The following is a 19,971-nucleotide window of genomic DNA, read 5'->3' as shown; positions in this document are numbered from 1 at the left end:
ATGAAGGATCTTCATTCAACACCTTTCCCTTCCCGTCACACCAGTCAATGCGACTCCTGCGTTTTCCAGCACCATTCTCTGCGCAGTCCAGACTTTAGTCGAGCCTTTGTTGGTGGGCAGAAAGGCTACCAGGCCTACCGGGACCTACCATGGGATCTTCAAAAGTAGGTGGCATGTTCTAACCTGGCAAGTTTAATTTGGAGGCGTGATGGTGGTAAAGGGTACTGTCTATGGGAAGGACTTAGGGCTTCAAGGCCATAGATCCAGAGGAGAAATCTGGTTTTTCTCTTACCTTTGGTGCTCAGTGCTCTACCTATGCCTCTTTCACCCTTTTAGACCTGGGGTACATCGTGGATCTGTTTGAAATGTGCAGCCTGAAAAGGGATGATAAACAGAGAGAAACTGAACAGGAAATTGCAGGGTGAAAGGGTGGTTTTGGAGGTTGTGGTCTGGATGAAAAGAGTAATGTGGCTGGAGCGAGAAATGCAGAAGGAAATCCTTCTCTAGCACAGCCAGGAGCACAATTATTTACTGTCTGTTTAGAAGAATTAAGTCAAGTTGACACTTATGTGTTCCTCCTCCTGATCATCTTATTCTGCCTGCAGCAGGCTTTTATTGCAGCAGTGCAGAAACCAATAAGCTCTTGTGCTAGTGATGTGATTTTTGAAAAACATGGGGTTTGGTCAGGTGTAGTTGCAATATTATTTCCCCCAAATCTTGCAAAAAATGCTGGTTAAATAAGTGATGACTTAGCATGACTACATAAGGGGAACACTATAGGTGTTCATCATTCTGGTTTTAACCCTTGTATTTTAACGAAGAGGCCATGATTTTTAGGGAGTAATGAGTAATGAGTAGGTGATTTGAATCAGAAAGTATTTTATACAGTCAGAGATGCTGGATAGCCTTAGTTTTATTTTACTATAACAACATTTCAAACAGCACTGGAAAGTTCAGAGTATTTTTACAAAAATAAGTCTTCCAGGTGCAACACTCAACTATTGTCTCTTGGGTCAGAACAGAGATTGGGTTCTAGAAGTACAGGAAACCTCTTGGAATTAGTAATTTCTGTTTAACTCACTGGAATATGGATTAATATGGCAAGAGGGGGATGCTCAGTCTCCCATGAGTTTGGTTTTTGTAGTTGTCTCAGCAGTTGATGAAGGTTAAAAGTATGACCTCAGGAAAACAATTCTAAAGAAATTGAATTATTTTTTAACATCCTAATGATTTGGCTGGATGGTTGAATTTTTGTGTGTGATTGTTAAAGATTACAACATTAATCATCTCTCTGTGTTGCTTTGGGCAAATGGCTGTGGACGATTCCAAATACTACTTATTTTTTCCATCCTCAGTATTTTTAATAATTGGGTTTTTTAAATAAGTTCACGGTATGCTGAAATAAAAACACTGCTTTTGGATGGACAAAACTTATTCTTCATGCCCACTGAAGTGTTGTTCTCATTTTGTGGAAACAATATAATTTCAGTCAATAGTCCTGACTTTGCCAGAAAAGGATGAAGTTCATCTTTTGTGTTCTGTGCTGCTTAGTAGTACCCTGCTCAATATGCAAAGATTTTCTGCCCCATTTAATGTCCATAACTTAAAAGATATGCTACTCTAACTGTCAGGTAAAGAAGAAATTTCCATCAGTTGTGATTACCAGTTTGTGTTTGTTACATTAACAAGGAAAACTAAAAGAGAGTTCACCTAACAGAATGGAATCTACTTGCCATGTTCTTGTGATATCAACAGAGGTGTAAATAATTTTAATGACAGTGTGCTAGAGGGTAGTTAAATGACTTCTGAGTACAGTTTGGTTGCTTCCTACTTAAGGAAGGATTTAATTGTTTAAATGGTTGTTTAAATTACTATAAAATCTAAAGTACATTAGAGGAAATCTGTGTTGGATAGTTAAATATTTACATGTTTGGGAAGGGATGGAAACTGCCTAGTCCTAATCAAAGCCCCTGTGCACCCTGTTAGATGTCCAGAGTACTTTGCTGGGCAGGGATGTGGATCTGAGTGTGTAGCTATAAGCTTTGCTGTTTGATCTCATCCTCTTCCACCTTAGTCCTTTATGGAGTTCACTGTTACCTTTATCCAGTTCCGAGATGCCTCTTTTCAAAGCATTTCAGGCTAAGTTGGAATGTGTGCTCTGTAAAACCCTTCAGGAAGCAAACCTGCTGAGGAAAACTGGGTGGAGTAGACAGCCTTGCTGGTCTTGCCCCACTGTTGTGCTGTGTCCTGCACTCTGGGAAGCAGGTGCAGTGTCCTATCTGCAGCTTCCTTGTGAAGATCTCGTGCCCTGGCGAGGTGAGGTACAGAGTAGTTGGTGTTGTGTATGGCAGTCTAAAAGTGAATATGCAGTAGGAAATGCAGTGCCACTTGCACCAATTTGTCATGCAGTAGGTGGGCAAAATGAATGCAAATTATAGACTGCTGAGGTGTAGCAGGAAATAGATACCAGCCCTGGTGCAAGGACACTCATATGCCACTGGCATTAGTGGGAGTTTACCTTGATTATTGCAGCAGGCAGATGTGGTTCCTGCATGGTGCCAAAGAGAAACTTATTCTGCTCAGTTTGTCCCAGGAAACTCTAGTGAAATACTTTTACTTCTGGTACACACCACACCGGATTTGACTCATATGCAATTGGAACCATTGATGTTTCCTTGCTGATTTCCTTCAGTTTCTGGCCATTTTAGACAGGAAATCTAGAACAAGACAATACCTCCTCCTGAGCCTTAAAATCATGTCATCTTCATTCCCTGAGCAAGCCCCAGTGCAATCCCAGCATATTTTCTGGCCTCTGCTGTTCCTTTTAGAGGCTGTTTCAGAAGTGTTTCCCTTCATTGGTTTTTTTCCATGCAGTTTTATGATTGAGCATTTTGGGTCAGCATAAGTTTTGCAAATCAAGGCATTCTGCTTCCACGCCATACTCCTTCCCTGTCTATGTTTTTTATTACATACAGATCCTCCTTTTGAATGAAGCCAAGCTTGGGATGGCTTAATTTGACATGCTTTTGGTACAAGACAATCTGAAAGCTTCATGTAGTCTGTGGACAGCTTTGGTGATAACAAGGGGACAGATTTTATACAGAATTGAACATGGGAATTATCCAATTTCTCTGCCACTGGAGAGTTGCCTGGGGTTTTAGCACCAGCTGAACCACCTGTCTAGGGAGCTTTCTCTAATTTCAGCAGCATTTTTCCCATGAAGAAATGTGTCCATCTCTATTCAGTGAAAATACATTGCTAGATTACAGCATTTCACTGTTTATCTGCCAGCCTAGCAACAGTTTATTATATATTGTGGTTTAACCTCAAACAGCAGCTAAGTCCCATGCAGCCACTCACACCACATACACACCACCCCTCATCCCAGTGGGATGGGGAGGATATTTAGGGAAAAAAAAGGGTAACAACCAGCAGGTTGAGATAAGAGCAGTCTAAGGATTGAAATAATTAATATTATTATAAACATTAATAATATTAATGATGATGATGACAATGATAATAATAACAATAATAATAATAATAGACAGCAAAAAGACCCCTCAACAAACAAACAAACCAACCAACCAACCAACCAACCAAGAAGGACAACTGATGTACAATACAATTGCTCACCCACTGACCAATGCCCAGCCCATACTACAGCAGGGAATGGCCCCTACCAGCCAACTTTCCCTCTCATTTACATACTGAGCATGAGTCTCTGTAGTATGGAATATCCCTGTGGCCAGTTCAGGACCTGTCCTGGCCATGCTCCATCCCAGCCCTTTTCGCATCTACTCACTGCCAGAGTGTGGGAAACTGAAAACTCCTCGACTGACAGTCAGCACTGCTGAGCAACAACTAAATCATCACTGTGTTACCCACACTAAGCCTAAAACACAGCTCTGTACCAGCTACTAAGAAGAAAACCACCTATATCCCAGTGAAAACCAGGACATAAACTATAAAGCACAGGAATATGTATTATTATCCAGAAATATAAGCTTTTAAACTGCAGAAGAAGGTGGATGGTTTGGGTCATATTCTGAGTTGACATAAGCTGACACAGATGCAAATCATCAGAAGAGCTGTATCAGACTTGCAGTACTCCTTGGGAGTGATGGTAAGCATAGTTTTCATGTACCAGTAACAAGATTTATTTCAGAAAACAAATTGAAGCACATCACTGTCCTACTATTTGTGTATTTTTATATTACATTACATTGTAATGTGATATTAGAACCATTGTTATAATGATTTTGATAACTTATTTTTTCTCAAAGCACCTTAAGAGGTAGGTTCTATATGTACCTTAAAACAGTGGAGAAATTTTGTCAGTGTAAACATGCCTCTCTTATAGGAAGGACTAAAAGCAAAGGACATGTAATAGCCCACAAGAGATCATCTCTAGGTGACTCTTTTGGGTTTGGCTTTTCAGCAGTCTGTCCTGTCAGCACCTTTCTTGAGCAGCCACTGCCAGTGCGTGCGTGCCAAAGCAGAGCCTGTGCTCTCTTTCCTGGTGCATGCTGGCTTAGCTGGACACTGCCTCTGACACAAACCTCACTGCAGGTAAAGGAGGTCTTCCACAGCTGCCCAAATGTGCTTCCAGCCCTGGTGAGGAAAACCTCTGAGGCTTTTCCTCTGAAGCAGACAGTTTTACTCAGAGATGGCAGTTTTAATTCTTCTTCTTTGTAAGAAGTGAATCTAAATTTCAGTAGGTAAAAGACACTAATTTCTTCTATAAACTTCTATAAACTAAGAGTTCCAGGATGCAGTGAGGCAAGTGCATTTATGATTTGTTTAATGTAATGTTTATCATTTGTTTATTAAGCACCCTTAAAAACCTGTGTTAGGATGTTAGGCAATATTTTTAATTTTCCTTTGAGATTAACATTTTTTAAAAATATTCTTTTCTTACTAAAAGTCAGACTAATTAACTGTGTCCTTTTTCTGCCCTCTAAAATGTGTAATGGGAGGGATCTATCTGGCTCTGTATTCATTGGTGTGATCTCCTTGTTGAGGAAAAGTTTCCTGAAAGGCTTCTTTGTGTGTGATGTGAAGGAATCCAAGTACGGAATGCAGGGCTCCAAATCACATACCACTGTTCAGGAAAGTTCTCAGTGGGTATTTCTGGGAAAATGTCAGCTAAATGTCAGTTGAAAAAGCTGAGACAATGTTGAGAATTACCTAAGAAACCAAGAGAGGACAAAGAAGTAAAATTGTTATGTCAATGTAAACAATTCTATGTCAGGAAGTATTTCACTCTTCTTCCTCATTGGAAAAATTTTAATCTGAGACTTGGCAGTCTTCTGTCAAGAGATGAAATCCAGTCCTTGTTTGCAGTGCATTTAAGATTACTGCACAGGCATGGTTTCCTGGGAAAGAGCAGCAGTTTTTTCCCGGGGAAGAGGGAAGGGCCACTTAAGCTGCAAGCAGAAGGGACCTTGTCAGAAAGTCCTCTGAGGTCAGTGGGGAGTTTTCATCCTCACGTATTTGGTTCAGGCATAAACTTCCACTTCTACTCTGGAGGACTTCAGTGACTTTTCCAGCTGGAGTATTTTTAATCCTAGCATGCATTTCTAGGCTTCAGTCCTGTTCCCTTGCTTTGAGCACATGGCTACCATGGAGTAAGCAAAGACTGCATTACTCTTGGTATGAGAAAAATAAATTCACAGCGCTGAACTTTTATTAGCTCTCTCCAGAGTGTTCAAGCCCTGACAAGTCATCACATGGATCTCAGTTGTTTCAATTCTGGCACATTTAGTTCTCTTGTGTGTACTGAATCCACTTGTTTACACAGCGGGACATGTTAGAAAAAATAATTAATTTTTGAGGAATGAACCTTAGAAGGTACAGAAAAGCAGTAATAAAGTTCAAAGTTAATGGGAATAAAAAAAAATTAGTTCAGTAATCTTTGTGGGTTTGTCTCACAGATATTTTTGAAAATCTGGATTAGAAATCCTCTTAGTCTGCAACATATATATATTCAAGACGTTTACCCAGATGGTACAACCTAACCAAGGATATGTTGCTAAAAAATACCCTTTGTTATTAAAACCAATTTTCATTTTTAAAAGAAATTAGGAGCAGAGGATAAAATTTTACAGCTGTTTCTATTTTATGTATAAAAGGAAGGGGGGAAAATTAAGAAAAAACAAGAAAAAAGACATCTAAGTCCCAAACAGCATCTCATCCCCCTGTTCAGTGACTTTCTAAGATGAATTTGTCAAACAGTTTCTTGTTTGAGGAAATTCAGTTTAGAAACTGGTGCTGAGACCTCTCTGCACTTCTTTGAAAGATATTCTCAAACAGGTTTCATGAATTTGGTGAAAGTAATGTGCGTGAGTAGAATTACATGTGTGAGTAACTGTTGTGGACTGGGGCTTCTGTTTGTTAATGATGACATGGAACTTGAAATAGAAGAAATAAACAATAAGAGTTAAAAAAAAATTACACTATATACAAGATAATGCTGAAAAAGTTTCAAATTTGTAGTACTCTATTTAACTGTGTCTCAGCCATGTTATTTCTGGTCTGAAGCTGCTGTTTCACTGATATCATAGGCAGGAATTTCTTCAGGCTCACCTAATGTGGTGCAGAGGTGGCATTCAACCTTTCAAGTGGGCTTCTCCAACCCAGCATTTTGGTTTGTGGTTATGCCAGGATCATTGTAACTGAAAGATCTTCCTAGTGTTTTCCTTCTGTGCGGCTTAATCAAGATAACAGCTTTTTAAATGAGAGTATCTACAAGAATACAAGAGTAGGTTGTCTTAAGTTAAATGCATTTTTGTGTTTGTTTTGTTGGCTTTTCTTGTAACTCAGTCTCATTTCAATCATAATAGACGCATTTGCAAAGCATGTAAGCCGTGCAAAAGACTATTACCCAGAGTGAGGGCAAAAAACGCAACAAACCATAAAACAACAAATGCGGTTGAATGACTTTATGATTTCACCTAAAAGCTACAACTTAGAAATATTCTTGTTAGTGAGGTAGAGTCCTGATTATTTATACTTCCATATTTTTCATTTCTCCAGTTGAAGTTTTATGGCAATTTTCATACAATAGTCTCAGAAATCATTTTGGAGGTGCTCATCTCTGAACTGTTAACGGGACTATTGAATTTCAGTCTTTGTTTTTTGGGGTTCTGTTTGATTGGTTGGTTGTTGTTTTTTGGGGGTTTTTTTGGCATTTGGGGGTGGGCTTTTTTGCTGTGGAGTCACAAATGAGTTTTGATGCAAACTTGAAGAGAGGTTAATGGCTGTTGTACAGGACAGCAGGAGGAAAGGAAACACTAAAAGGACATGTAGAATAAGTCAGAACAGATCCAAGTGAGAAATTATTACTCCCATTTTCACTCAATCACGTACCATGATATTTGGCCTGAGTCAGTGGTTTTCCAAGCCAAAATAGTAAGATTGTAATTGTAAGGCATCACAATGGAATTAGAACGAAATATCAAGATCTGCTTTGGTATTTATGAGCCATGCACAGTTGCTTGCTGTCCCTCTCCTGCACACAGCTGCAGGGGTCACTTGCAATTATTTCACCTTATCTGAATGTATTTAAACTTCTGGTTCGTGAGCTGTGTGTACTTTGTATGTTGGAACTCACTGAGGTGCCTGACACCCTCAGGAGAGGATCCCTGCAGCCTGCTTTTCTGAGGCAGGCTGTACTTAACCTGCAGGTGTCCATGTCTGCATGAGTGAGGTATCTGAAACAGAATGAAGGACTCTTTACCAAGAGTTCTTGTTCTGTGTTTTGTAATGGCTGATAATGTAACAGAAAAATAGCTTTAAGGTTTTTAAGGAGTCTTTGAGTTTATAAACAAAGACAGAATTTGCTGTAACCAACCTTTTTTTCAGGGAAGTTTTTTTAATAATACTGACTGTCCATTAGCTTTCCATGAGTTAATTTGGATTAGTACCCATGTAATTAAGAGCACAGCAGAGAGAAGCATCTGGTGATGTCCCAACTCTCATGTCCTTGTCCTTCTCTGTCATTCTATTACTTCAGCAAATACTGCTTAAAGCAGCACTTATCTTTGTGTTTAAGACAGGAATCAGAGGCTGGCCCTCTGAAATCTCTTTCTCTTTTTTGTTCAGCTCTGTTTTGAAGCCTGAAATGAGCTGAGCAGCTGGAATAATATATAGATATGTACTATACATAGTATGGGGTGCTTCTTACCAATTTTACTGCACAGAGCAGTTTTAGGAGCAAAGGTGCCAGTGTATCTGGTAACTGATTTGCTTAACCTATTGAAAGCTGTATATATTGCTGTGTGAAAACTCACCTAGCTGAAAAACAAGTGTTATTCTTGCAAATTTCTAGTGAGGAGTCACGTTAGAACCTTAATGGGACTCCTATTTGATTTGGCTCTAATAATACTTAAACCCCTAAAACCTGTCTGTGTTCTTTGACTTCTAGCACATCCCAACACCTATTTCAAAATTGTCTCATGTAATTTCTTTTTTATTTTCAGGGCTGTTGGGTGAGAAGTCAATTAATATTGCAGGGAAGAACGAACTAACGTTGAGGGAGAAAACTTCAGCTTAATTTTTTGGGTGGGAGATGGGGGCCTTAAATAGAACAGAATCTCTTAATAATGTCTCTTTTTTCTTATTTTTCCCCAGAATTCATCAGTCAACCATCAAAATCAGACATCTTGAGCCCTGGAAAATTGCTGTAATTGTTATTGGAACAGCAGTGGCAGCAGCAATCACCATTGGTCTGCTAGTTTATTTTCTGGCATATGGTGAGTTTTGCATAATGCATGGCTATTCCTGCGCTTAGTGAATTTCCTCTGTTGTGCCAGATGATGCTGGGAGTTTTCACCCGTCTGTCTAAAGCTTATTTGGTGGAAAAACACCAGCTTCTCTAGAGCTCTCTTTCCTTCCTCATTTAGCATCTTTGCAGATCTAGGAACACTTCCTGCTGTGCAGAGTGATTTAGGGCTGTGGTTTCTGCTGGTTTTTATTTACTTTCACTCGTTTCACATTTTTCACATTATCTATTTCTGGGATGAAGTCAACATGCAAGTGTCTGGTCTCCCTTAAATGAGTGGCAAACAGAGCCTTCTGCATGTCTCTCTGGGGTGTTTCTCTGTTCCTTTCTCCTGATCTTCCTGGCAGGAAGGTGCTAGTGTAGCTAGCAGCTGCACTAGCAGCTTCCTGCCAGGGCTTGGTGAGTGACAGGCCAGGAAGAAAGGTAGCTCAGCAGCAAGGTGCAGCTTGTGATTCTGCATGAGCCCCAAGTGCTGTTGGTTGGCCAGAAACACAACTGCTGGGAAAACCTGGATTAGATCACCTAACTGAATCAAGTGCTTGCTCCTAGCTTTTGGAAGCTGTATTTGAATGGGTTGGATACAGGTAAAGGCTCATCCACTCCCCAGATGTCAGGATATCAGTCACTGTCAGGCGTTTCTCTGAAGTTAATTCATCTTGGTACTTTGAGTATTGCCTATTCCTCTTCTTTCCCTTACAGATCAGAAGCTGTTCTATTACAGTGCCAATGTAAAAATCACCAACATCCAGTACAATAATGAATTTTCCAGACAGTCCTCAGGAAGGTTTAGAGACCTGAGCGAGAGGGTTGAAAGACTGGTAAGTTTGGATCATTGTGCCTTTCCATTAAGGACTGTATGGTAATACAAAAGTCATTAATGTGAACAGCACATTTGGAGACCACAAGGAAGGGTGTACCCTCTGTCCCCCGGCAGGCAGACCCGGGAAATGGACAGCAGGAGAGCCATGATCATACCTGCCAGACCAGGCACTTGCCACTTGGCATCTTCTAGCCTGTCACTCCTCTCTATCTCTGCAGTGGTGAAGTAGATATTTAAAATAATCTCAGCTTCCTCCTGTATCCCTGATCATAGAATCACAAAGTACGCTCGCTGAAAGAGTTTCACAAGGACCGTCAACTCCAGCTCTTAAGTGAAATGCCCATACAGTGATTGAACCCACAACCCTGGTGTTTTTAGCAGCAGGCTCTTATCAGCTGAGCTAGTCTCATCATTTGTGTGTGTTCTCTTTCCATGCCCTGAGCCTGGCTTTGTGATTTATGTCTCATTGTCTCTAAGGAAAGCATTCTTTTACGCCCTCTCCTTTACAGGGTGGGGAACTCTTACCTGTTGGGCTGTTACTGTGTGTTGAGAAAACAACACACAAGCCCTTTTCCTGCGCCTTTGGTATGTTTTGTTGGGAAGCCTTCCTACAAACAGCAGAGGCTGCTGAGTAGCTCTCAGTCATACAGTAGCTATGGAAATAAATAGACACATTGCAATCTCCTTTCTTGTTTTCTCTTTGAGACACTACCCCAGAGATGCTAATTACAGAGTTCAACTCTATACAACAATAAGCATATGATTGTGCTTGTATCTTTTTGTGTTTCATTCATCAGAATCTGATGCATATCTTACCTCCTGTTTGGCAACCATGGCAAACAGGAGGTACCCAGTTAATAGGACAATGCTTTGCTCCCCACTATAATTTAATTTAGGGCAATGTCACTTGTCCATAACAAAATGTGAGCTGTGCTAGACATCACTCTGGAGAAATAGGGTGCTGTGTAGGGACTTTGCAGTGCTAGCATCTCTTCACAACTCCACTGCTGAGGGCTTCAGTGATCTTAGTCAAGTTGTCCTCTTTGTATGTGTCTGTTCTTTTCCTGCCCTCTTTGTCTACCGGGATCTAGACCAGATTTCCCAGATATGCTTTTGGTGAGTATCTGTATGTATGGAGTCTTACACAAGCTGTGTTTGCCGAGGTGCTACCACTTTACAACTATTACCTAATAATTGCAGGCTTTTCACCTTGTGATATAGTACCTTGGAGAGGGAATGTTCTCCTTCACCAAGGAGGCGCTGTGTATTGCTGAGGGGGAAGGAAGGTAAGGACTTAGAAGGAGTCTGAGGAATAACACATCATTGAGTACAGTATCGCTTCCTCCCATTCCACTCCTTCTTCATTTTTTTTAACATGTGCCTCCTTTGGCAAAGAAACATTTATTATAGCTAAGGAGTTCTTTCAGAGTGTCCAATGCAGTCAGATTTCCTCTGAACGTGGCTATCAATTTAGATGCTTGAATGGAAGCCAATGCTTTAGAAACCTCATCTCCTCTCTGGGTGTTGAGCAGTTCTGACAGTAGTGACAGTAAATACCAGTGCAGGTTGAGCAGTGCGAACCATTATATCAGGGCATGTTAATTGTACCTGATAAGTAACATCATAACAAACATACACAGAGCTGTGCTGTCTTTCCTTCATTCCTGTAACTTTTCTTAAGAGCTGTCCTTAATTCAGCCATTAAATTATACGTTCCTCTCTCAAATTTTATGAATTCTTTGCTTATATAAATGCTTCCTAGCATGTTTGACTTTTTGTTGTTTTAGTTCCAGGTGTTCCATTAAAGAAGGATGTATAAGATTGAGAATTGTCCGTAACCTTATTGAAAGCAACTCCATACAGTAGTGAAACAATGTGTTCCTTGTAAATCTGATTTTATAATAGCATAACTCATCCTGCGGTGATAAAAATCAGAGCAATCTTTCCAGACACATGTATCCTCTTGATACCTTGACAGACGGCTGTCTCAGAAAATTTGCGTTTTTATTCTCAGCATCTTCACAGCAACTCTGTGAAAGAGAAGGAGGGAGTTGAGTTCTTTATCACATTTTCTAATTTTTCTGGATTTACCAAAACTCTTTGCAGTCTTTCCCTGGCTGGTGTCAGGGTTTGGATATCCAAGCCTTCCCATTGTCATAGTAGTAAGGATACCTTAAACTCATGTTGTGAAACAGTGAGTCAATGCAGATAAATGCAATGTCTTTCTCAACACTTGGTGTAAAGTGAACAGAAGTGAATCACCTCTGATAATCAGAAGCATTCAAATTACCTGAGTTAGTGCAACTCCCTGCCAAGTGTTCCCTTCTCTGACTCCTTCCTGATGAAGCCCTCCTTCATCTGTCTCCAGAAAGACCCAGAAAAGAGGTCTTTTCAGAGCTGGTGATTCACCAGGAAAAATGTTTTTGCTTCCATATGGAAGTCATACTGTGACTTGGGACCTGCAGCAAATGCCTGATGTTTGCTTTGGTTTCCAGATTTGAATAGAAACACCCATTGTGTGAACAACATTCCTGACTCTTATCTCATTGAAGGTGGGAGGGAATGCAGCCAGATCATGCCAGAGAGCTGATGAAGCTGGTGCACCAGTCAACATCTCAGGGCTGACTGGAAAGTCTGGAAAAAGTCTTCTGGGGTGGAGCTGGGGGGACTGAGGAACAGATGATGAAAGGTCTTTGCTCCTTGACTGGCTTCCTGTAAATGTCTGTGAGTGTTCCCTTTGTGCTCTCTTGAAAAATCAGACTTGACTGAATGCCACTAGGGAAAGAGTTATTCCAACTCACCAAAGCCTCCTCGTTTTTCTAGTTGGACCAGTCCCTCTTCCCTTGCCAAGCTAAAATGCTCTGTGCCAGACTGTCCTCTCTTATACTGGATAAAAAGGACACAGTCACAGCCATATGGCTCCTTCTCCGAGGAGCCTCTACTTTATAGTGAGTTCTCTCATTGTGTAGCTCATCTGCCACAACTTTTGACCACTGTTTTTCTCCATCTCCTTCACCAGACTTGGATTTCTTTTTCTTCTCCCACAAAATGTATTAATTCTTTCAGATTTCCCAAGAATGCCTTGGAGACACTAACTACCCTCTTACTAACAGTATCCTGTGGGAGATTTCAAGGCTCTGCTTTAAGCTTTGCTTCTTCAGCCTCTCTGGCATGCCAAAGAGTGGAGGGAGCTGTGACAATCAGATAGACCTGGGTGACTGGGATGATCCCAGTTGCCTGCTCTGGGCAGCTGCAGGAACTGCCCTGTGTGCAGGAAGGAGGGTGGAGAGGTGTTGTGTCTTGCACAGAAAGTCATCTTTGACCCCAAGGAAAGGGGATGTGCAGTCAGGAGAGCTTGAAATGGGTATCTCAGTCTCAGTGGAAGTTGTCTCACCTGAAGGCTGGCAAGTTTCTAGCTGTGAGAGAGAGGAGGGTATCAAGCAGTCACAGCAGGTCACCCCTTCAGTCCATGGCTGGCTGTAGAATAGAAATAGACATCAACTGTTACCCTGCCTACCAGGGGTTTGTAAATGTACCTGTTAGCTCTTTATTGCCACCATGATAAATTTCTGATACTTCCTCCTAGAAGTGGTGGGCTTTCCCCTCTTTGAGGAGAGCCTATGCAACCCTTCTCCTTTCTCAGGCACCTTGTTGTCTCCATCTCCTTCTCTGGCCAGAGCTGTTCCCAGCCCTGCTGTGTGGCTGCTTCACCCTGTCTAAGTCACGTGTCTCTGCGGAATCTTGTGCTGGACACTACACTTCCCAGCTTCTGGGGCTTTGTCCTGTCATTCCCTACTTGCTCCTGCTCCCATGTGCTGGTAAGCCAGGCTGTGAGCTGGGTGGATTGATGTTCCTCAGCTGTGAGTGTAGCATGGCTCCCTCCTTGGCTGGTTGGGTGGCTGGGGGAGAGTTGAGGTGTTTGTTTTTGCTCCTGGAGTGCCTTGGGCCATGGAACAGACTGACTTGGGTTTTCCCTTTTGTCTCATAATCCAGAAGGCTTCTGGGCTGCCCCCTTGTCCTTCCATCATCTGAAAGCAGCACAGAACTAACTGGCTGGATCTGGGCAAAGGGGTTAGGGATTATATTAAAACAGTACCTGGATGCTTTCCTTGTGAAACTACTGCCTATCCAAATACTTCTATTGAATTAATAGAACTTCATCAAGTATTTTTCACTTCAGAACTCAGCACTGTGTGTCAAGGCATCTCTTTCAGAAACAGACATCTTGCTTCAGCTACTTCAAGTGACAAGAGAATCTTCTATGTCCTTAAGTACAGGTGTTGGGGAAATTTTTTTAATTAATGCAGCTCTTGAAGTTTGTCCTGTCTGATGGAGCTGACTTAGTGTGAGTTTAATTTAATGTCTCCACTGAGTATTGCAGAGGCATTTTAGATTCCACAGTAAAACACTGCACAGCACTTCTGACAATGGTGCCTGTTCTCGGTAGGTTGAAGGGCTCACTGCTGAGTTCCTGTACTGGAACTGGTGAGTAAGGAGGCAGTTTTCACCCTTGGCAGATGATGATTTTAGAGGTTATTAAGACACATCTCTCACTATGAAATGGGTGGAGAAGAAACAGAGGAACAACCTGGTGTCATGCATCTCTTTCCCTGCCCCTAGCTCTGACACCTGATAACCCTCTTTGGTGGAAGGGTTAGCCATCAACAGGATGCCTGTAACTGAAAGGCTCTCTGCATTATACCCAGAGATAAGCTTGCATCATCCCAATATCAGGAAGTATCTTGTATCCTATAAGTTATGAACAGATTACTGTCACATCTGCAGGGCCAAAGGGCCAGTCAAAGTTCTGATTAGGGTTTCCACCTGAGCTGAACTCCAAGGAAGCCTATCTGAAAACACCAAGAACACTAGTGAGTGAGCAGATGAGACTACTTCGCCATTTAGGGTCATATGTGACTCAAGTCTTCCTGGGGAGCAGAAGTGTGTGTATTTGGGAGAGAGATGGTGGTGAAATACAAATCCCTTCAGAGCATGAAGCTGCAAAGCCAGGTGAAACTGTGCATGAGGTGTGTTTGTCACACCTTCCACGTGGGTGTTTAGATAAAGCTCAAAAGGCTGTGGCTTGCTCCATCAGTGCCTTATGATCCTTGGGTTGGGAGGTTAATTCAGCAGGAGCAGATCCCCAAGGCAGCAGGTTTTTGAAACACTCCTGAAGAATATTTGTTCTGGGAGACCAGACTGTGAGGTTCGTTTTAGAGATGATAAGTAAACATGCCCCGAGAAAAGGGAGTGTGCTGAAGATCAAGGGAGTCTTACATGACTCTCATTTTTAAAGCAAATGGAAAAGTGCAGGTATCTACAAGTATCATGTAGCTTCATTTGCTGTGTGAGTAAAACCCCACTTATTTTCCTGTCTTAGCCCCTAAAACAAAAGAAAATGTAATATAAATTAGCCAAATCAGAAATTATGGTATCTGCAGCAGTCAAATCTTTCTAAGGACTTTATAGAGTCTTGCAGCACCCAACCAACTCAGTAAGAATGTTCTGGCTGTAATAAATTTCAAAAGAGATTTGGAAGTGTTTACAGATAGATTTCAAAATCTAAAACCTAAGTCTCTATTTAAACTCCAGTATTCCTAGGCTTTATACATGGTCCCTCAAGTGATTATATACTTGATATAAAGTGAAAAGAGCGGAATTTTAATTGAAAGATTTTCTTGTTTGTCACTAAAGGCAATTTTATTTACAAATGCATCTGCAGTACAAAAGTCAGAATAATTAAGATTTTTTAAATTTAGCTTCTTAGAGACTTTAAAAACAACAGTCTCCTTTTTTTTTTCTTCTGAAAAGCAATATTGTAAAATTGGGAAAAATCTTTTATCTATGTAAAAAAGATTATTTTAGGAACATTTTAAGAAGAAAAATGTCAAAATAAATTTAGGGGATTTGATAATTTTATAAGCTTAATTTTAAGGGAATGAATCTCACAAATAGGAAACATTGCCCTTGGACTAGTGTGGTACAATTGGGGTGCCCTCTATGGGCAGCTGGGGCTAGAAAGAAAGTAGAAAGGATTTTCCATGGTAATTCAGCCAAGGGGGAAGCAGCAATGGATCAGTGGCCAAGATGACAGCCTGGCAACATATTTATTTAGCTCTGGAATTAGAGGTTGAATGCACACTTGACTGTTAGTATGTATATACACAGGTGTGGCCCTAAAGAGATAGGTGAAATGCTCTACAATGACAAAGGAAATAACTCACAGAAAACACCTGCATTTCAATTGTGGTGCTGTTTTTAGAAGTTCCTATTGAAATTAAAAGAAGAAAAAGACCATTGGCATAGGTATATACTGCATAGATTTAAAAACCTTCATGCTTTCTTGATTTTAATCTTGTTTCTACAAAACATGGAAGCAGGGAAAATAGGTCACATGGAAACAGGAAAAACTAGCACAGGAAAAACTAGCACAGGAAATTAAATATTGAAGAAAATATAAAGCACTTTTACATGCTGGTGTGAGTTGATGCAGTGTAGCACATGAAGCTGTGGCTCAGTGCTTTTCATCATCTCGTAGAGCTCAAACTTTCAGTGAGCTCTACCTAAATTTCATGAATTTTCAGGATGAAATTATTAGTTATCAAAAATGTGCCTAATATCCAACTTCTTTTCTCATGTAAAGTCAGTGATCCTTCAACTTGTTTGATTCTTTGACTTACTAATACAATACAATTTTCTCAACTAATAGGCATGGAAGTTGAGTTTTCTTTTTCATTTTTTTTCTTGGTTCATCAAAACAGAAGTAATATGCATGCAGAAATCCAGAAAAATCATAAGACACGTCACCCCAAATAAACAAGTAACTCTAATACTGATCCAGTGTGCATCATTAAAAGCTCTAAAATGTGTACCAGGAGAATGGATGTGAACCTGAGGTGGAAAAAGGTATTCAAAATGAAATAAAGCACAGCTATTGATAGTGTGTGTGATTAAGGGTAGAACCTTATCTTAATTATAGACTCACAATCCAGAATTACTGCATTGTTTGCAAGTAATTATATCAATGAAGTGATTCAAGATGCAAACCAGTGATGAAAATCTGGCTGGTCAAGAGAGTGGCTGCTTAGATCCTGGTGTTGTCCAAAGGGAGAATCCAAATTCAGCACTGAAGTTGCATGGTTGGTGGTATTTGGGCACTTGTAAGCAGAATGCATAACCAATGATCTTCCTTAGATTTCACAAAACTGTTATTTTCCTAAGAGGTATTTGCTCTTGTATTTCAGCTCCTTACCTCTATGTATTGTTTAAAAAAAACCCACAGAATGCACATAGTAATTTTCCTGGGGAAAGTGTGTTATTTTGGGAAGAAGAAAAACCCCAACCACAAAGTCCTTCTCTGGATATTGGCACAGATGCTTTTCTCACCAAATCTGATTTTCTCTCCAAAAATTGGAAAATCCCCCCCTAAGTGGACAAAAATTTAATAGCAGTGTGAAAGTTTTAGGAAACTAATTGCGGATAATTGAAAGCAGGGAGTAGGAATGAGAATACTTAGGTGACCTTAATTCCAGCTGTCACTAATACACATTACTATAATGAAACACTCATGTCATTACATGCCTTTGAAATTGGTTGCACCAAGCATAAGCATGGTACTTTAAATCCTGACGTTATCCCATATATTAGTCCTCTTAATTTCTTTCATCTGAAAGACCAATCTTTTTAGGAACTACTGTACAAGGACAATTATTCCTCTTTTACAGACGTGGCCTCCGGGAACCATCCAGCTGAGCTCTTTATTTCAGTGCAGTTCAGGCAGTGCTCACTCACCCCTCAGCTTTAGCACTCCTGCTAGCTTAAACTCCATAAGAAGTTTGTGATGCCATTTGCTGGTGTTTGGGATCACACAGCCCTTGCCTGCTGTGAGACCTGCTGTCTTTGTGTGTGTGGTTTCTGATGGGAAGGTTTCTGATCCTTTGGCTTGCTGGAGCCGCAGGGACCATTGTACTTGCTCTCCTCCAGGTCTGTTTCCTTCACCTCAGGCAAGGACTGTGGCTGTAGGGCTCTGGTAGGAATTGGAATGTCTGTTTCCAAGGAGAGTGTGATGTCCACATCCTGGTTTGGAACAGTGCCACATTCTTTTTTCTTTTCTTTTTTTTTTTTTTTTTTCTCTCCCTGTCAGTCTTTTTCCTCGTGTCATCTCTCAACCCCTTAGCTGAAATCAGGGCAGTTAAAAATATCAAGTTCTCAAAGGAGCAGCTACTGGATCTGTGTTATGGTCAGCTCAAGGGGTCTCAGCATGCCAAGCTGTAAATTGGGGAGAGTCACTGAATCAAGTGGTATGTTGCAATTAATATTTATGGTCAAAAAGCTTTAAAAATCACTAATTAATAGGCTTTACATCCTAAGTAGCTACTGAGGTAAGAGGAAGAACGTAGTATGAGGATAGCTGTTGAAGGACTAAACGGGCAGGAGGCAAAAAAGCAATACTATTGAGCAACAAGAGGCTTTGTGCTCCCAAGCCTGAACGCTTTTGAATATCCCATGAAAGTAACTCAGTGCATTCAGTAAATATTCCTGAGGAGAGTTCTGTTAAACCAGATTTAAGATAACCTTTTGATAAATCTTGTGACCCAGTGTGTTGTGGCAGAGCAGTGTATGGTGGGAGAGGGCGAGGGCTTGACACAGCCAGCCTTGCTGGGTCACTTCCAGACACAGCCACACATCTGGGCAAGCTCAGCTCATGTCAGTTCCATACTACTCCAGAGTGATGAGATCCCTGTTGTGACCTATTTCCAGAGCTTGGGGTTTTTTTGGGTCCCCAGGGAGGAAGGACATTGTGTGACTCTGAAATCACAAAGATTTTTACAAAAAGAATCACTAAGATTTCAGTAGGTTGCTCACTGAAAGGGCCTTAGAAAGTTGAGCATGGTGCTACACAAGAAAAAGAGTATGATTTGGAGATCTGGAGTTTTTGGGACAGCATAGGAAAAGAAGTCTTGTTCATCGAAGTATAAAACAGCTTCTGACTACAAGGAAGCATTTCCTTTTTGTCTGGGTTTGTACAGGTGGGAATGTTTTGCCCTCCGACTGCATCTTTGGTGCTAGCCATTATTAGTTACTGTATTGTAACTAATGGACCAGCACTCAAGAACACAGTCCAGTTGGTCTAAGAAAATTGTTCTGCATAGAGAGGAGTGTAGTAAAAAGTATAGAGAATGTGAAATTAAACTGAGGAAATTAGAAATGTCATTAAGACAAGCTAGCCAGCATACATCAGCTAAAAGAAAATCTTGTTTGGACAAATGATAAAACAAAGGCTGTCAGTGTACCTCTCACTTGATAGGAGCAGGACTTGGCAGTTGGTTCAGAATGCTCATAAGACCTTGCCTGTAGCAACAGCTGTCACAGTTGAGCTGTTGCTAGACAAGGGCCAGGAAAAACTGTGAGATACACTTAAACAGCAGTGAATTTAGGAGTGTGGTCATGACAGCGTCACTTTTGAGGGACTGTAATCAAAGCAAAACATTTAAAATAAGTGTAAATGCTACTCCCAAGCAGGACCAGGTCACACCTAGTCACTAGAGAAAGTCTTAGTTGTTTTGCTCCCATGGTTGTAACTCAAGTGGAAAAAAAAGCTATAAGCAGGCTGGAGAGAAATGTTTTCTCTTTGGTGTGTGAAAGGCTTCACCAAAAAAAAGAACTGTAAAAATATAAGGCAGAACATTAATCTCTGGAAGTTTTTATCTGAAAGCATCTTCCTACATACTCTCCTCTTACATAAACTCTGTATGAATATTAAGATTACTCTTAATAATTCAGGTTACCAAAATCATGGTTGGAGGAAAGAAGAGATTTGGGTCATATTTGCCAAATGAATTCATCAGCAGGTGAGCGGTAGGCCACAGTGCTGAGGTTTGTCTAGCCTTTCTTTCATGATAAGACACAGTAGATTGTAAAAGTAGAAAATGTTAGCTCATATTTGAAGGTGTTAAAGGCCCTGCAAGGTTCACTGAAAACAAAGCCACCCTTCAGTTATTTTTTTTGTCTGTGGGTGATGTAGTGCTAAGGCAGCTCTTAAGGGTGGGAAAGTTAGTGACAGCATGTAATGGCAAAAGTGTCTACTTTCTCATTAGGTATGAAAGCGTGAAAGAGAATGGAAGTAAAACAAATTTAGTATAATTTTAAATCATATGCTTCCTGTTCTCCCCATGAAAATAACTAACATGCTTCGGGATTGAATGTTCTGAAAACAGTGTCTGTTGCTGATAGTTTAGTTGTATTTGGATTCCATAGATTCTTTTTGTCAAAAGCATGATGTGTTGTTGTGTTTTGTGAGACACCACTGGAATCTCTGTCTCTGCTGCAGCACATGATGTTCCTAATCAGACTGAATGGAACATCATGG

The 19,971-nt window shown here is 40.7% G+C and overlaps 1 protein-coding gene across 1 annotated transcript in view; it reads left to right on the top strand.

Moving 5' to 3' along the window:
* LOC136359957 (transmembrane protease serine 11E-like) overlaps nucleotides 1-19,971 on the top strand; it is a 40,657-nt gene continuing 20,686 nt past the window's right edge. The window contains exons 1-3 of the mRNA XM_066316841.1: nucleotides 1-164; nucleotides 8,632-8,753; nucleotides 9,482-9,600. Coding sequence (XP_066172938.1) covers nucleotides 1-164; nucleotides 8,632-8,753; nucleotides 9,482-9,600 — 405 coding nt within the window. The remainder of the gene's footprint in view (nucleotides 165-8,631; nucleotides 8,754-9,481; nucleotides 9,601-19,971) is intronic.

Source organism: Sylvia atricapilla, chromosome 4, assembly GCF_009819655.1.
Source record: "Sylvia atricapilla isolate bSylAtr1 chromosome 4, bSylAtr1.pri, whole genome shotgun sequence".
Taxonomy (NCBI): domain Eukaryota; kingdom Metazoa; phylum Chordata; class Aves; order Passeriformes; family Sylviidae; genus Sylvia; species Sylvia atricapilla.
Note: the sequence above shows the minus strand (reverse complement) of the source record. Positions and strands in the feature narration are given on the sequence as shown.